The 18,942-nt window shown below is 39.9% G+C and overlaps 2 protein-coding genes across 2 annotated transcripts in view; both read right to left on the bottom strand.

The window, feature by feature from the left end:
- Positions 1-7,836: 7,836 nt before the first annotated feature.
- Positions 7,837-9,131, bottom strand: LOC139310040 (zinc finger protein 572-like). The gene is made up of 2 exons (XM_070934208.1): positions 9,012-9,131; positions 7,837-8,112 (listed from the first exon to the last, which is right to left on the bottom strand). The coding sequence occupies exons 1-2, from the start codon at positions 9,129-9,131 to the stop codon at positions 7,837-7,839; spliced, it is 396 nt and encodes a 131-aa protein (XP_070790309.1).
- LOC139310039 (zinc finger protein 252-like) overlaps positions 8,962-18,942 on the bottom strand; it is a 371,392-nt gene continuing 361,411 nt past the window's right edge. Inside the window, exons 4-5 of the mRNA XM_070934207.1 lie at positions 16,764-17,401; positions 8,962-9,399 (exon numbers count right to left, since the gene is read on the bottom strand). Coding sequence (XP_070790308.1) covers positions 9,174-9,399; positions 16,764-17,401 — 864 coding nt within the window. The 3' untranslated portion in view covers positions 8,962-9,173. The remainder of the gene's footprint in view (positions 9,400-16,763; positions 17,402-18,942) is intronic.

Raw genomic sequence — 18,942 nt, 5'->3', positions numbered from 1 at the left:
TTTGTACCCTATGATTATCATCCAGTGTTGTACCTTATGATTCTTGATTAACGTATCTTTTATTTTATGTACACTGGGAGCATATGCACCAAGACAAATTCCTTGTGTGTCCAATCACACTTGGCCAATAAAGAATTCTATTCTATTCTATTATCTTACTAAGATTAGCTATGTGCTGAGCCCTAAAACTTCATGAAGGTTTTACAGAATTACACAATCAGCTTTCTTAGGGGCGACTCTCAGTGGAAATCAAAACCACTTTACATCCCAAAACCTCATGACTGATTTCCTGTGGATTTATTACAGGGGAGCTCCATCAGGCCAGACACTCTAAGGGAGCCAACTTCAATTCTGCTGGCTAGGGCTGCATCCAAGATTCACCCAGCATGCCATATTCATTCCCAAAGGAGGAAATTTTATATCTGCTAAATGCTAAATGCCATGTTCCTCTGTAAATTGGCCTCCATGGAAGTCTCCATTTGGTCACAGAGAGAGAGAAATATGCAGCAGGGCCTGGAAAATGGGGTCTAGGAAAGAGGGAGTGATAGCCTATATATGGTAGAAGAAATGTTTCCAAAAGGATTTGTAAAAAACAAAAGGCAAAAATAGAATAGCCCATCAAACCATCTGTGATGAGATCATCCATAAGATCATCCGTGGCTTCGGGGTGGATTTCCATCAGTACGCTGATGATACTCAACTGTATATTTCTACCCCGCGCCACCCCAATGATGCCCTTGAAGTGATGACCCGGTGCCTGGAAGCCGTACGGATCTGGATGGGGAGGAACAAGCTTAGACTCAATCCTTCCAAGACCGAGTGGCTGTGGTTTCTGGCGTCCCGTCATAGTCCGTTGACTCCATCACTGACTATTGGGGATGAGACCTTGACCCCCTCAGAGAGGGCTCGCAACTTGGGTGTCCTCCTGGACTCGCAGCTGTCCTTAGAAGACCACCTGACGGTTGTGGCCAGGGGGGCTTTTTATCAGGTTCGCCTGATTTACCAGTTGCGTCCCTTTCTGGACCGGGACTCCTTATGCACAGTCACTCATGCCCTCGTCACTTCCCGTCTGGACTATTGTAACACTCTCTACATGAGGCTCCCCTTGAAGAGCACCTGGAGGCTCCAACTGGTCCAGAACGTGGCCGCGCGGGTAACTACGGGAGCGACTCGACGCTCCCATGTAACACCGCTGCACTGGCTCCTGGTGGTCTTCCGGGTGTGATTCAAGGTGCTGGTTGCTACCTTTAAAGTGCTCCATGGCTTGGGACCTGGGTATTTACGAGACCGCCTTCTGCCACTAATAGTCTCCCATCAACTGGTACGCTCCCACAGAGAGGGGCTCCTCCGGGTGCCGTCAGCTAGGCAATGTTGGCTGACGACCCCCAGGGGGAGAGCATTCTCTGTAGGGGCCCCTACCCTCTGGAATGAGCTGCCCCCGGAGATTCGTAGGATTCCTGACCTTCGTACCTTTTGTCGCGCCCTAAAAACATTATTATTCCAACAAGCAGGGCTGGCCTAACTATTTTAATGGGTTGTTTTATTAGAGTTTTGGCCAATTTATTTAATTGTTTTAATTGCTTTTAATTTTTATATTGTCATGGTTTTATCTCTGGCTGTACACCGCCCTGAATCCTTCGGGAGAAGGGCGGTATAGAAATTCAATAAAATAAAATTCCCGCCTGGACTACTGCAATGCTCTCTACATGAAGCTTCCCTTGGGGTGCACCCGGAGGCTCCAACTGGTCCAGAATGCGGCTGTGCAGGGGATTATGGGAGTGACAGGGCGCTCCCATGTGACACCCCTCCTGCGCGAACTGCACTGGCTTCCGGTGGTCTTCCGGGTGCGCTTCAAGGTGTTGGTGACTACCTTTAAAGCGCTCCATGGCTTAGGGCCTGAGTATCTATGAGACCGCCTTCTGCCGCCAATAGCCTCCCACCGGCCAGTACGCTCGCACAGAGAGGGTCTCTTCAGGGTGCCGTCGGCCAGACAATGTCGGCTGGTGACCCACAGGGGGAGAGCCTTCTCTGTGGCGGCACCCGCTCTTTGGAACGACCTACCCCCAGAGATACGTACGATCCCGGATCTCCGGACTTTTCGTCAGGTCCTTAAAACTCACTTATTTCATCTAGCCAGGCTGGCTTGATCCCATCTTTCGGTTTTAATTCGTAATTGATTTTATTGGGGTGTTTTAAATTGTGGGCCGAAACTATTTAATATCTTTTTAAATTGTTTTAAATTTTGTATGCTATGTTTTTACCTTGGCTGTTCACTGCCCTGAGTCCTGCTGGAGAAGGGCGGTATAAAAATCAAATAATAAATAAATAAATAAATAAATAAATAAATAAATAAATAAATAAATAAAACCACATGGCTAACTGATCACCAGGCTAACCTTTTTAGAAGGACACCCTACGATGCCATTTTTAATGTAGATATAATAAGGTATGGATGATGATGGTGATGATGATGATGATGATATCAGTATTCCAGTATTTAAATGGTTGTCACAAAAAGGAGGGGGTCAATTTATTTACCAAAGCCCCAGAAAGCAAGACAAGAAACAATGGACGGAAACTAATCAAGGAGAGAATCAATCAGGAAATAAGGAGAAACTTCCTAATAGTGAGGACAATTAACCAGTGGAACCAATTGCCTTCAGAAGTTGTGGGTGCTTCATCCCTGGAGATTTTTAAGAAGAGAGTGGACAGTCAGTTCTCTAAAATGGTATAAGGTCTCCTGCTTGAGCAGGAGGTTGGACTAAAAGACCTCCAAGGTCCCTTCCAGTTGTATTCTATTCTGATGATATTGGCTCTGAGCGCTGTTGTGTGAAGGAATCTGGAATAAAATAACCTCAAAATTGTATTGATTTCCTTTTCATTCAGAAACTCATGATGGCATAGAAAGCACTTCCTGGGTAAAATGCTATAATTTACAGGGTAAATGTCCCCCTGACAGCCTACCTACCTACTGTGACATTTTACCTCTCAATAGCTCATGGAAGGCGTCTTTATGTCTGATCTAATACTGAATTATAACTCACGGCTTTCCATCGAGCATCCTTGAGCCTTACACCAGATATTTGGTTTTAGTTCCTTTTAAGTCAGTCAAGTCATTTCCTTTGCTGCCTAGGCCTGAAAGGCCTCTCCAAAGTTGCACAGATAGTTTAACACTTTAAGGCGGGACTGGAACTGAGTATTTCCCAGTCTCTAACCTGGTGCCTTCACCATTACACCAACCTGCATCTTCTTACCCACAAAATCTACCCATTGAGCTTCTTCCTGATGTTTCAACAGCAAAATCAAAGCTGCAGCTTTCAAGATCCAGTCCAACATCTTTGCAATCAGCTCGCTCTTACTCTCCAGATAAAGTTGTAAGGTCCGGCTATACGCTTAAGCTCTCAGTGAACCAAAAAGAAAGACTTAAACGGAGGCTTGAATAAGAATCAACATTTAATCTTTGATCAAAGACAAAAGGCTGGGTAAAACCATTCCAAACACATACAAAGAGATATGTATATGGGAGGGTTCACATCTTCAGAGAAGATGTAACCACGTTTTATACCTTTAAAGCATCAGTTAGATCCCCAATTAATTTATGTTTGTGTATTCTTTGTTGCCCTGCAAAGGAATCTAAACTTCCAATTAGTCTTATCTTTGTTTACTTAATTGGCCACTTAGCGCCTGGCTCCTGAAGACCAGATCTTATCCAGATCAGACATAAATTAGGATTGAGATGTAAATTACCCCTTTGTTGATGGCTGGAGTTCCAACAGATACGTACCATGTTTTTAGGTGGCACAGAAAGAGATTGATATGAGCAGGTCAAATGGCAGGGACATACGTTTGACAAATAACAGATACAGTTCAGAGGCCTAATGACAATATGTTTGTAACAGGAGATACAAATAGAAAGGAATAATATATGTGATACAAAAAGCACAATATATGTTACAGGAACCTAATGATTACAGAATAACAAGCTTTTACTAAATCTAGTATATCAGTATTTTATATTCTATATTATTGTTTCCCTACAAAGTCTTTCATCTGAGCTTCAGACTTTTCTTCTGAGGAAATGGAGAATTCCTCCGATTGTGGATTAGTGGTTTCTGGCCTGGCCCTGCGTCCAGCTCTTTGGCGTTTGGGCTGCCTTTTAATTTGCTCAGTTTTGTTATAGGGTCAGTAAGTTTTGGGGGTCTAATTTATCTTTTTATTGTAAAGAGGTTTTTTTTGTTATACATTCTATTTCTCTTGTGTTTTAACGTGTCTTCTTTGTGTATTGAAATTAAATTAATTCAATTTCTGCTCTGCACATAAACTATTATTATTTGTTTCTCCTGTTTCCTACCTTCGGGGGCTTTTCTCTCCAAGAGAAAAAATAAGTTACTCTTTGCAATGAACGTCGGGCCCTAAAAACTCATTTTTTCCAGTTAGCCGGTCTGTCTTGATTTTAGGGTTAGTTTTAAAATTTTAATATTGATTTTAATTGACAAGTTTTAAATTATGGGCCAAATTTATAAATTATTTTAACTTTATTTTTTAACTGTGATGTTTTGTATAGATGTTTTTATCTTGGCTGTTCACCGCCCTGAGTCCGAAAGGAGAAGGGCGGTATAGAAATTTGAATAAATAAATAAATAAATAAATAAATAAACTCTTGTGGTAGTGAACAAAGCCATAAACTCTTCCAAGATCTTATCTTCCCTGTCTTAGTGTCCCACTTTATTCCCCAAAGAAATCAGAAATCCGTAGCGGCTAAATATAATTGTCCTCACGGGTGGATTCTAAGCATTGCTTCAGAATGCAAGATTATGCACTACAGTATAGCCCTGTCAAAGATTCAGAGGCTTTGGCCATTTTAAGGCCATTTTAGCTCTTAACCATAATGAGACATGATGAAAGTTATAAAAAAAATATTTTTTTTAAAAAAAGATCAAAAAGTGAAAGGAAACATTAAATATAATTTTAATGTTTTAAAATTTAGAAACGTTCAACATGTTTAAATGTAAAGCTACCTGGAGCTGGAAGCACAGGCCAAAAGAAGTTCTTGGTTCCTCCTCACCCCTGACCTGGTCCTGGTTGTGGGTGTCCTTTTGCAGAGGGATATGCATATGCAAGTGAGCCGCTAGAAAAAATATATATAACCAGTCCTCTGAATTGTATTAGTGAAATGAACACACCTGCAATTCTTTGGTGTCTTCTAAACTCAGCAAAATCAGCTCATTCATTTGCATAACTAAAATTCCAGTTCTCTGCTGCAAATATTGTTCCTCTCTGTACTTTCAGGGATTATTTGGAAAGTATTAAAAAGAAGCCCTGAGAGAGGAATGAAAGAAATGGAAACATCTTCTGTGTCTTGGGAAGATAGCTTTACATTATCATACTCCAGCGGTGGGATTCAGCCGGTTCACATCGGTTCAGGAGAACCGTTTATTAACTCTTTGTGGAGTTCTGCGAACCATCTGACTAGTCAAGGCTGCCTGTCTGCCTAATGATTCCAGTAGCTCACACACACCTCAGATGTTCCTGCTCATTTATAATTAACCAAAGGAAGGGAAAAGAAAAAGAAGAAATAATCACATAGCAATTTCCTCGGCAGAAAAATCCTAGCCGCTTTAAAACCTGGGGGGAAGGGAAATAAAGTGAAAGAGAGGTGTGTTTTTTTTTCTTCTCTCTCTCCCTTCAGTTAATAGCTCCGGGCAGTCAGCCAAGAACCATTTAACAGGCAAATTACTTAGTTGAGATAACAAAACCGCAGGAATGCAGTTAGCACAGAAACAATAGAAACTTACAGATCAGATAAATCGAGTTGGAAGGGACCTTGTGTGTCATCTAGTCCAACTCCCCGCCCAAGCAGGAGACCCTACACCAGTGATGGCTAACCTTTTGGCCAATGCAATGCATGCCAAAAGCGGGGGGAGTGTGGGGGGATTGCTAGCCTTTTGGCCAATGCGTGCCAAAAGCGTGCCCACACCCATAATTCTATGTGCCCTGCCCCCCCGTACATGCGCGCATGACACACACACACAGCTTTTGGCATGTGATGGCACTGTGGGCCTGGTAGGCCCATTTTTCGCCCTCCCCAGGCTCCAGAGACTTTCTAGGAGTCTGGGGAGGGTGAAAACGGCCTCCCCAACCCCCCGGAGGCCCTCTGGAGGCTGGAAATGGTCCATTTCCCAACTGCCAGTGGGTCCAGAAGGCCTGAAAATCAGCTGGCGGAGCTGAGCTCGCATGCCCACCAATATGGCTCCACGTGCCACCTGTGGCATGCGTGCCATAGGTTCGCCATCACAGCCCTACACCTGCCATTCTGACAAATGGCAGTCCAGTCTCTTCATGAAAGCCTCCAGTGATGCAGCTCCCACAACTTCTGTTCCATTGGTTGATTGTTCTCACTGTCAGACAATTCCTCATTTCTAGGTTGAATCTCTCCTTGTTCTTGACAGGATTAGGCCAGGGAAGGAGTTTTAAAAATGTTAATACAGAGCAGAAGTTTCTTGTCAGAGTTCTTGTCTTTTTAAATACACGTTCTAATTAGCAGAATTGATTTTATTAATTTGGAATAGGGCTGCAATGCTGTTTCTATGTATTTTGATCCTGCATTTTCAGTATTTAAGAGTTAGCTTATAGTATTAGACTGTAAAGATTTCAAATTGTCTTGTAACTGTGTTGCTTGTGTGTGATGGAGCCCCCACACCTTCTGAAGGCAAGCTATTCCACTGGTTGATTAGTCTCACCCTTAGGAAATTTCTTCTAAGTCCTAGGTTGCTTCTCTCTTTGATTAGTTTCCATCCATTGTTTCTTGTCATGCCTTTTGGGGCTTTCAAAAATAGATTGACCCCCCTCATTTTTGTAGGAGCCCCTCAAATTTCCTGACAGAACAATTAATCAGTGGAATAACTTGTCTCCAGAAGTTGTAAATGCTCCAACACTGGAACTTTTTAAGAAGAGATTGGATAACCTTTGTCTGAAGTGTAGGGTTTCCTGCCTAAGCAGGGGATTGGATTAGAAGATCTCCAAGGTCCCTTCCAACTCTGTTATCCTATCCTATCTTATCCTATCCTAAATATTTAACAGATTAACAGAGTTGGAAGGGACCTTATAGGTCATCAAGTCCAACACCCATCCTTATCCCACCACCGCTCAAGCAGGAGACCCTACACTATTTCTGACAAATGGCAGTCCAATCTTTTCTTGAAAGTCTCGAGTGATGAAGCTCCCACAACTTCCAAAGGCGACTTCTGTTCCATTGGTTGATTGTTCTCACTGTCAGAAAGTTCCTCCTCATTTCTAGGTTGAATCTCTCCTCGGTCAGTTTCCATCCATTATTCCTTGTCTGGCCTTCAGGTGCTTCGGAAAACAGCTTGACTCCCTCCTCTCTGTGGCAGCCCCTCAAGTATTGAAAGACTATCATGTCTCCCCTGGTCCTTCTCTTCACTAGACTAGCCATGCCCAGTTCCTGCAACTGTTCTTCGTGTTTTAACCTCCAATCCCCTAATCGTCCTGGTTGCTCTCCTCTGCATTTTGTCTCAACATCTTTTTTATAGCATGGTGACCAAAAATGGATGCAGTACTCTAGGTGTGGTCTTACTAGGGTTACTAGTAATACCACTTACTAGTGGTATTAGTACCTCACTTGATCTTTATTGTATCCCTCTGTTAATGCAATTTAAGACTGCATTGGCTTTTTTAGCTGCTGCTGCACACTGCTGGCTCATATTTAGCTGATTGTCCACTGAGACTCTAAGATTCCTCTCACAGTCACTGCTATTAAGCCTGGTTTCCCCCAGTTTATATGTGTGCTTTTGTTTTTTCTTACCCAAGTGTAGGACTTTACTCTCCTGTGTGAGTCTTCTGGTATATCACCAGGTGGCAATTCTGATGATTTCCCCCCCCAGAAACTGGACATCCATATGTTTTCTCTCCTGTGTATGTTGTCTGGTGTATTACCAGATTGGAATTCTGACTGAAACTTTTCCCACAAACAGGAGATTCGTACGGTTTCTCTTCTGTGTGAGTCTTCTGGTGTATCACCAGTTCAAAATTGCAATTGAAACCCTTCCCACAAACTGGACACTTATAAGGTTTCTCTCCTGTGTGAATCTGAAACTGAAATGAAAATTCTAAATTTATAATGAGAAAGGAAGGGAAGCTGAGGAAGACATCATTGAGATGCAGAATGCACAAGAGAGAGATTACGTTAATAATTGTAGTGTGTTAAAAACCCACTGTATGTGTGGAGTCATCATTGAGGAAGAGTTGGGAAATGAGCTTTACATTACCTTTTTATTATTAAATTCATTTATTATTAAAACTTAATTGTTACCCATCTCACAGTTAGAAGTAACTCTCAGTGTCTTGCTTTGCCCTAATGTTCATAACAACCCTGGCAATTCGAATTTTTTACATGTCAAATACTTCTGATCATTCTAACGTAATGCATTTTTTTTAAAAAAGGAACATTTTCTACTGTACATTTGTTTCTCATCTTAAGGTAACAAAACAAAGAAGTTTGTCCCTCTTCTGTGTGACAGTGTACAATATGCAACCATAATTGTAAGGTTATGTATTATGTATAACACATAATAGTTGTGTGTTAAGGACTGCTTTTATGCTGGTTGGGGAATTCTGGGGCTTAAAATCTGAGTGAAACCAAGGTAGAAGATTGAAACTCCACATGTGGGAATTACATAATCAACATACAAAAGCACCATCCAAAATTCCTTTTTGAGGAATTCCATTACTTCTGCAAAAGGAAATATCCAGAAGTTTCTGCTGATAACCAGAAAATGGCAGTTAGCCATTTTCCCTTTCCCTCCACCTACAAATTTAATCCTGAGAAACGTTTTGAGTAAAAAGAATCAGGCCAGAATTCAAACAGTCAGTTTCGCACCTACACTTTATGAATGGGAGATCACAAATGAAATTCAAGACTTCAACTGTTGCCTCATGTGGATTTCCTTGTGCACAATAAGGGATGATTTATGCTTGAAGTAATGTCCACAGACTGGATATTTGAAAGGTTTCTCCACGGTGTGAGTCCTCTGGTGTCTTACCAGGTAGGAATCCCGACTGTAACTTTTCCCACAGTCAGGACATTGAAAATGTTTCTCTCCTGTGTGAGTCATTGTATTACGAGGTAGGAATTGTCACTGAAACTTTTCCCACGATCAGTTTCTCTCCTGTGTGAGTCCTCTTGTGTGTCTATACGCTGGAACGGTGACTGAAACTTTTACCACAAGCAGGACATTCAAAGGGTTTCTCGCCTTATAAATCCTCTGGTGACTTGTGAGCTCGAATTTTGTAATGAAACCTTTCCCACAATCTGGACACTTATATAATTTCTCTCCTGTGTGAGTCCTCTGGAGACCCAGCAGGTAGGCTTTGTGTGTGAAACTTTTCACACAATCAGGACATTCAAAGGGTTTCTCTCCTGTGTGAATGCTCTGATGGTTCACAAGGCTGGCATTCTGACGGAAACTTTTCCCACAAACTGGACACTCATACGGTCTCTCTCCTGTGTGATTTCTGTGGTGTAATACCAGTTCATAATTCTGATGGAAACTTTTCCCACAAAGAGCACATTCAAAGGGTTTGTCTCCTGTGTGTTTCCTCTGGTGACTCATGAGGTGAAATTTTGTAAAGAATAGAATAGAATAGAATAGAATAGAATAGAATAGAATAGAATAGAATAGAATAGAATAGAATAGAATAGAATAGAATAGAATTTTTTATTGGCCAAGTATGATTAGACACACAAGGAATTTGTCTTGGTGCATATGCTCTCGGTGTACATAAAATAAAAGATATGTTCATCAAGAATCATAAGGTACAACACTTAATGATAGTCATAGGGTACAAATAAGCAGTCAGGAAACAATATCAATATAAATCGTAAGGATACAAGCAACAAAATTATAGTCATACAGTCATAAGTGGAAGGAGATGGGTAATGGGAACGATGAGAAGATTAATAGTAGTGCAGATTTAGTAAATAGATTGACAGTGTTGAGGGAATTATTTGTTTAGCAGAGTGATGACATTCGGGAAAAAACTGTTCTTGTGACTAGTTGTGTGTAGTGCTCTATAGCATCATTTTGAGGGTAGGAGTTGAAACTGTTGCAATATTTTCAGGATCAGACTCAATAATATTAGTGAGAGTTAAAGGTTTAAATATACTTCCTTTTATTTACAATAGGCATTCTATATTCACTGAATATTCACAGATAGAAGCGAGGAAAAGGGTGTAGGTGGCTCCTTATATATACAATGGGTGGAGCTATAAGTGGGAGTGGTGAATTATGAATACATTAAGAAGTGAAGAATAAGTTAACCCCTGATACCCCATTCATATACTATTTACACATTAGAGAATAAGGCATTTACATCTGACAAATCCCCCTCTAAATGCCGATTCGTTATACAACACCAATTACATTCAGATTCAGGACAATACAAGACATACAATTTAGATGTTAAATATTTGTGTTGCTTAGAAGGTAAAGGCTTTGTCAATATGTCAGCTAATTGTTCTGAAGTATCACAATGCACTGCTTTAATAAATCCATCCTGAGATAATTGCCTCACATGTTTAAATTTTATATCTATATGCCTGGACCTTTGTCCAATGGCATCAGATCTAGATATTTCAATGGCCGCTTTATTGTCTTCATGCATAACAAAAGGCAAAGCAGGTTTTTTCCAAACATCTGAAATTAAATCATTAAACCATACAAGGTTATTTGCAGCTTTGGATAAACAAACATATTCCGCTTCTGTCGTTGAAGTGGCTACTAGTTCTTGTTTTCCAGTATACCAGTAAACTGGACAGTCATTTAAGAGAAAAATATAACCAGATGTACTTTTTCTGCATGATGTGTCTCCAGCCCAGTCCGCATCTGCATAACATGCAAGCTTTGGTTCTTTATTATCACTAGGTTCTAATACTAAGCAAAAATCTAGTGTACTTTTCAGATATCTTAAAATTCTTTTAACAGCTTCCCAGTGATACATTGTTGGTTTGCTGACGTGTCTGGATAATAAATTGAGTGGTAAGGCGATATCTGGTCTAGTCCAATTAGATATATAAAGAAGTGAACCTATGATTGATCTATAAAACGTGTTATCCTTGAATTCAGGGGAAGATTCATCAGTATTTCTAAGAAAATCAGTTTGCATAGGAGTATCACAGGGTTTGGCATTGTTTAAATTGCATTTATTTAAAAGTTCTATAATCTTATCTCTCTGAGTAAGTTTGAATCCCCTTCTAGTCTTATTAATTTGAACACCAAGATATTTGTTCACTTTACCTAGAGATTTCAACGAGAAATGTTCATTTAACTTATTTACAAGTTTCTCTTCTCTCTTTGTGTTTTCCTATATATAAAATGTCATCTACATAAATCAACACAAATTCAATGTAATCATCACCCTTTTTAACAAAGAAACAGTTATCAGCAGTGGTAGCGTTGAAATCCATGGTTTTAAGTACTTTTACTAAACAATCATACCATCTTTTACCAGATTGTTTTAATCCGTATAAACTCTTGTTCAACAGCCAAATTTCATTTTTGTTGGTGTATTGACTGTGAGGTGCTCTTACGTATATTTCCTTATCTAGCTTTGCGTGTAGATACGCAGTCTGTATGTCATATTGAAATACATCAAGATTGAGTGCTGATGCTACCACTAGAGCTGTTTTGACACTCTCTGTTCTTACAGTGGGGGAATACGTGTCAGTATAGTCCTCCGGATATTTCTGTGCATAACCTTGTGCAACTAATCTAGCTTTATATAGAGTATTGCCTCCTTCTAAGTTCTTAATTTTATATATCCACCTGGTACCAATAATTGTTTTATCTTTAGGTGCAATTGCAGGTGTAAATACATTTAATCCTTGTAAACTTTCCATCTCTTTTTTCATAGCTAATTCCCATTTTTCTTTTTCTTCACGAGGGAGTTTTAACACTTCCTCATAAGTATTAGGTGTTATTGGCTCACCATCCATATGCATTATGTAATCTCTGTATTTATTTGGCATTTGATTTCTGTTGTTTCTAATGGCTCTTTCAGGTTTGCTATTGTTATCATGCAAATATCTTGCTTCTTTTTTTGTTAGTGTGTCTGTCTTTATTTTGTGTTGGCTATTTGTCCAAGTTTTGGTTTTGCTTTTATATTTGTTGATATTCTGTTTTTCTATGGTCCCTTTCTCATGAGATTTTGTATCTTTACATTTATTTGGGAATATTTCATTAAGATGTAATTTAGACCAGTTGGCCTGTTCATGGAACACAGCTGTTCTGGAAACTATAAATTTGTTATTATTATCAATGAATCTGTACCCTTTGGTGCCAGTTTCATATCCCATAAATCTGAGTCTTCTGGATACGTTTTCTCCCTTTCTTCTCAACTGCTTAGGTATGTGTACGTCTGCAGTGACTCCAAATATGTGCATGTGTGCTAATTTTGGTTTCCTATTATACATTACTTCATATGGTGTCTTATTTACAATACTGGACCAGGTTCTATTTTGTGTGTAATATGAATAATGTAAGGCTTCTGACCAAAATTGTTTGCTTAAGCCAGCATCCTCCAATGTGCATCTAATCATGGTTTGTAATGTGGAATTCTTTCTCTCTGCAATCCCGTTCTGAAACGCAGAAAATGGACTAGACGTGTAATGTAGCATTCCTCTATCCTTTAACCATTGGGAGAATTCTTTAGACATGAATTCACATCCCCTATCTGTCATAATTTGTTTTATTCTGATATTGTGTTGTGTTTCTATGCGTTTGTAAAATTCCTTAAATTTTTGAAAGGTTTCATCTTTGTGTTTTAATGTATAAACAAACCCATAACGGCTATAATCGTCTACTATTGTCAGGAAGTAACGTTTTCTATAAGTGATTGATGGAGTTAATGGGCCAACTAAGTCCATGTGTACTAAGTCAAAAATTTTGTTAGTTGATCTAGTAGATTTTCTTGGCCTGGGACTAGTTTTTAGTTTTGTAGATTTACATACTGAGCATTCCAAATAGTTTTCACAATTTTTTATTTTGACACCTTCTGCGTGTTCAGTCATTTTTTGTACTACAGGAAAACTGGCATGTCCTAACTTCCTATGTAAGATGTGAGCACACTCATCATGAATTGGTTTACCTATTTTTGGTTTTTTTTCATTGTGTGCATCTGCGTGATCATGAGATATTTTACATTCATCATTGTCACTGTTGCTAATATTTTCATCATCTGCTTCAATACAATCTTCCATATTTGAATCAATGTTATGCAACCATTTTTCCTTTGTTATCAGATAAGGTAGGCCTCCTTCAATCATCACAGTGCCTATATTTATTTTATTCTTCTCCAAAGTCGCTTTTCCCTTTGAGAAAACTATATTAATGTCAGAATCTCTACTTAGTTTTATGGCACTTAGTATGTTATGAGGTATTTCAGGTATTAACAATACCCCCTCTATTTTTCCTAGACCAGGTAAGGTTACATTTCCTCTGCCTAATACTTGAACCTTTTCTTGGTTAGCTACCTTTATTACAAATTTATCTTCTGTAAATGAAGACAATATATTTTTGTTATTAGTGGTGTGATTAGTTGCTCCAGAATCAATAAGCCAATTATTGTTCTCATTTTGCTGTATTTTAGTGTTGTCTTGTTTATTTAATCCATTCAGTGAACCAGATTTTCTATCCTTTGAATTATCTCTGCCCCCTCTATTCTCTTTGTAATTTGGTGGGCTTCTATATCTATGTCTATCTATGGAAGACTGTCTATAATTGTATTTGTTCCTATATTCTGACCTATGTCTTTCCTTTGAAATTTTGGGACAATCTCTTCTATTGTGTTCCCTGGATCCACAATTGTGACATTTAAATGTTTCATTATATTTTTCTTGGAAAGCTACTTTCCTATAAGGTTTGTGTTCTGTGTGATTGCTAGAACGATTTCTTCTTGAATTGTCTTCTGCTATCAATTTATTGGATAGACTTTCTATGGATAAATATCCTAGATTGATAGTGTCTAAATGTGACATAAAACTGTCCCATGATGAATCAAGTGAGTTGATAATAACACTTTTCATTGTTTGGTCTGAAATCACCTCCCCCCTCAAATGCAGCTCAGCTCTTATTTTGTTTAAAGATATTAAATGCTCACTTATGGAAACCCCTGGTTTCACTCTAGATGAAAAGAAATCCTTAGACATTCTTGTGGTGGTAGCCACACTATCGCTGTGAAACAAATTAAACATGCATTGAATAATTTCTGAAACAGTCAGATTAGGTTTGATGCTATGATACATTGCAGGAGACACACTAGATATTATTAAGAAAAATGCTCTATGGTGTAAACAATCTATTTTTAAAGTCCAAGGTCTTTTTGGGGGACTAGTGATAAAAAATAGTAAATTTTCCTTCATAAAGACAACCTGGAGCTGTTGATACCATTCTTGCAAATTAATGCCATCAACCCTTAGTTTTGGGAAGTCACTGGGTAAATTTCCGACATTATTTTGTCCATTACTTACGACCTGAGGTAGTCCGTGGTCTCGCAAGTGTAGAAAATTGCAAAACGGCATGGGGATGCTCGCAACGAGTCTGCGTGGTTCTCTCGCCAGTTCATGTCTTCCCGGACCGTCTGCGTAGTTTCGCGCATGCGCGTTGTCCATTTCTTCTTTGGAGTCGTCGTGGAAGGTTCTCTCCATTGCGGCTCGCTCGCTCTGCTCTGCTTCAGACGAGTCGGTCTCTGGTTCGACCTTGGGAGTTCTGACGACGGCGGCTGCTCTTCTTTTTCTTTTGGGGGCGTTGGCACTTGCTTCGGTCTGTGGTGTAGGGCGGAATCGACAAGGCTCTCTGGGTTCGGGCGTCGTCGCTTTCGAAGTCAGGATGGGAGCGGGCAGGTCTTGAGGTATCGGCTTGCTCGCTCGCTTCTTCGGTGGCTCTTTGGTAATTTTTAGTTTTGGCCCAAATGCAGCAAAAAGTGTTTTCATTGCTGATTTTATTTGGGATTTTGTTGAGTCATCTTCACTTTCTGATTCTGATTCTTCTGAGGAGTTCGAATCTTCTTTTTCATTTTCGTTGTCTGATAACGTTTTTCGCGCCAGAAATTTTGAATTGAGCATTTTGATTGGCTCTGCTTCGCTCACCTTGGAGGCCTGTTGAAACCAAGATGGCTGCCATTCAAAATTTCGCGCGGGATCACTGTTTTTCTTCTTCGTAATGACTTTCTCTGTAGTCATATCACTCACTATTTTTGGGTCTTTAGACTTCTCATTAGTGATGTTTTTCTCTCTCGCTGCTCCGCTGTTCTTCAGCATTTCTTGGAGGTTCGCGATGAGGCTTTCATCATTCTTCTGGCTTTTTAATAGTTTTAATATCTCTGACCTGAGTTCGTTATTCTCTATTTCGATTTCCTCCTGGTCATCATTTTCGTCTATTATTTCTTCGTCTTCAGTGGTGTATTCTTCGGATTCTCTCGAAATTGCGTTTGTGGATTCGTTGATTATTTCTTGTTCTGTTTCCATTTCTTTGCTGTAGGCCCTGGTGTTGGGCCTATCTTTCTTAGACATTTTTAAGTTTTTATTGAGTCAATTAACCATCCTCTGCTACCAGCTTGTTGCAATATTTTCAGGATCAGACTCAATAATATTAGTGAGAGTTAAAGGTTTAAATATACTTCCTTTTATTTACAATAGGCATTCTATATTCACTGAATATTCACAGATAGAAGCGAGGAAAAGGGTGTAGGTGGCTCCTTATATATACAATGGGTGGAGCTATAAGTGGGAGTGGTGAATTATGAATACATTAAGAAGTGAAGAATAAGTTAACCCCTGATACCCCATTCATATACTATTTACACATTAGAGAATAAGGCATTTACATCTGACAGAAACAGTTTACATCCAGGATGTGAGGGGTCTGTAAATATTTTCACAGCCCTCTTTTTGACTCATGCAGTATACAGGTCCTCAATGGAAGGCAGGTTGGTAGTAATTGTTTTTTCTGCAGTTCTAATTATCCTCTGAAGTCTGTGTCTGTCTTGTTGGGTTGCAGAACCAAACCAGGCAGTTATAGAGGTGCAGATGACAGACTCAGTAATTCCTCTGTAGAACTGTAGCAGCAGCTCCTTGGGCAGTTTGAGCTTTCTGAGTTGGTAGTAAGGTAGTAACAGAGTAGTTTCTCCCTTTCCTGAAGGTCAATGACCCAGCAACAGCCCTTATTTTGGCCCACACGCAGGTTGCAAAATGGCAGTTGCTTCCACAAATCCACTGCATGGCCCAGGGATGAGTTCCAGGCTGCTCCCACAACACAATCATGTGGCCCAGGAATGCATGCCCTTCTCCTCTTTCCCCAAAATGAGGTTCAGTGATCTAAACAAGGAAGAGGAGGCTGTGAGGCCTGCTGGGGTGTGAGTCAAGTCTAAGGACTGCAGTGACCCAGTGGGAGTGGGAAAAAGCCTGTGGGGACCCTGTGGAATAGGGAAAGGACTGGGGCGATCAAAGGGTTGAGGTAGAGGAGGACTTTGGAATGCAAGCCTGTGTCTGGGCTATGCCTCCAACCCTGAGGTAGCCAGTGTTCCGCTTAATAACTCACACATTACTTGAACAGCTTTATCAGCTTTATTATTCTACACTTCTGCAAAAGGAAATATCCAGAAAGTTCTGCTGATCACCAGAAACAGATAGTTAGCCATTATCAAGGCTGTGTGTCCTCTGGTGTGCCGCCAGGTTGGAATTATTACTGAACCTTTTCCCACACTCTGGACACTCATATGGTTTCTCTCCTGTGTGAATCCTCTGGTGTGTCACAAGGTTGGAATTGTGACTGAAACTTTTCCCACAATCTGGACACTTATATGGTTTGTCTCCTGTATGAGTCCTCTGGTGTGTTTTCAGATTGTAAATATAACTGAAACATTTCTTACATTCTGGACATTCATACGGCTTTTCTCCTGTGTGAATCCTATGGTGTGTCACAAGGCTGGAAATCTGACTGAAACTTTCCCCACACTCTGGACACTTATACGGTTTCTCTCCTGTATGAGTCCTCTGGTGTGTCACAAGGTGGGAATTCTGACTGAAACATTTCCCACAGTCTGCACACTCATACGGTTTGTCTCCTGTATGAGTCCTCTGATGTTTCACAAAGTTGGAATGATGACTGAAACATTTTCCACAATCTGGACACTCATATGGTTTGTCTCCTGTGTGAGTCCTCTCGTGTCTCACAAGATTGGAATTCTGACTGAAACATTTACCACACTTTGGACACTCATATGGTTTGTCTCCTGTGTGAGTCCTCTGGTGTGTTTTCAGATTGCAAATATAACTGAAACATTTCTCACATTCTGGACATTCATATGGTTTTTCTCCTGTGTGAGTCCTCTGGTGTATCACGAGGCTGGAAATCTGACTGAAACTTTTCTCAGACAGGACATTGATAGGGTTTCTCTCTGGTGTGAGTTCTCTGGTGGCTAATGAGCTGGACATTTCTGATGACACTTTTCCCTCAAACTGAGCTCGTACAATTTCTCACTGATGTGAGTCCTCTGATGTTGCTATGTTTGTGTCCTTCGCTAAACCACAATTTGTCACATTTTACCCCCCTTTTTCTAGATTGAAATCTCCTCTTAATTTTCTCTCCTTTGTCTCTCAACTGCTGGGAAAGGAGAAGAAATTTGTGGTTTTCTGAAGGAAATGGAAAATATTTTGATTTCCATCTGGCTTTACTTTCTTTTCCAATGTTGCTTGTTATTGACAACTTCTTTGTCTGTAAGATTCAAAGAAAAATGTAACTTTAATTGTTTATAAAATGGTTTCAGAAGATGTGAAAAAAAGAAAAAAGTATACATTGCAATAAACAAAAATGCCACAAAAAGAATAACTTCTTACATTAGTTATGATTCATTTGACACATTTGTGTCCAAGTTCAACTATCCATTCAGTCATGAAATTCTCTTTTTCACTTTGATGATTCACAAATTCTTAGCAGTGCAAAGGCTTATCATCAAATATATCTGGAAATGCTGAGGAAAGATTGTACAGTTGTAAATATATGCACACACAGAGAAATACAAATACATATACCTATAACTGAATGTATATGGAAAATCTATGTGTTTTTAGCCTGAAAATTATCCCAAAATGGTTATAGTCAAACCTTCTGAGCTAACTTTAGAGGTGTGGGTTTTTACCTGATGAAATGATACCTAAACCCTCTGCAAGATTTGAAGCACCAGTTTTGCTCATGAAAGTCCTCAGCTGCAAGTAAGAGTAGAAAATGCTGTCTACAACCCCTTCTGGTGACATCCCAATTCAAACAATCCTGACTTACTGAGTGCAATTGTGACTGGCATCTGTGTCAGTAAGCAGCCCAATGGTTAAGCATGATGTTATATGACAATGACAATTTACATACCATGCTTGTTGGTTTTACAGAAAGGGAATGCCATGAAAGCGAAGGTGGAAAGTCACAGAGAAATTCTGTGCCTTAAACAGACAGAATTTGGAGAAAAATTGAAAATTGGAAAGGGAAGATGGTAATGGAATAACTAGAGGAAGCAGGACTGGGTGAACAGAATATAAAGAAAAACTCTCCACAGGGCATTTTATTCCAACAACAGAAGCCACTTTGGAGCTCAACCAACCTGCCTCTTGTGCACATCAGTCTCTCTTCCCCAAAATGCTCTGCAGGCATTTTGGCCAAGACATCCCAGGCCTGTCACTTAACCTGAAATGTTCTTATCTTTGTAAATACAGTGCATTCAGAAAGTATTCAAACCCCCTTTACTTCTGTCAATTTTGTTATGCTGCAGCTTGATTCTACAGCTGTTGAACTTCATTTTTCATAGGCAGCAACTTTAAATCCTGCAGCAAAAGGATAATAAAAACATTTGGGGGAGAGAAAGAATCTGCAGCAGGAGCAG

This window comes from Pituophis catenifer, unplaced genomic scaffold (assembly GCF_029215685.1).
Source record: "Pituophis catenifer annectens isolate HBS135680 unplaced genomic scaffold, rPitCat1.0.hap2 SCAF_2, whole genome shotgun sequence".
Lineage (NCBI taxonomy): Eukaryota > Metazoa > Chordata > Lepidosauria > Squamata > Colubridae > Pituophis > Pituophis catenifer.
This window is presented reverse-complemented; position numbering and strand designations above follow the sequence as displayed.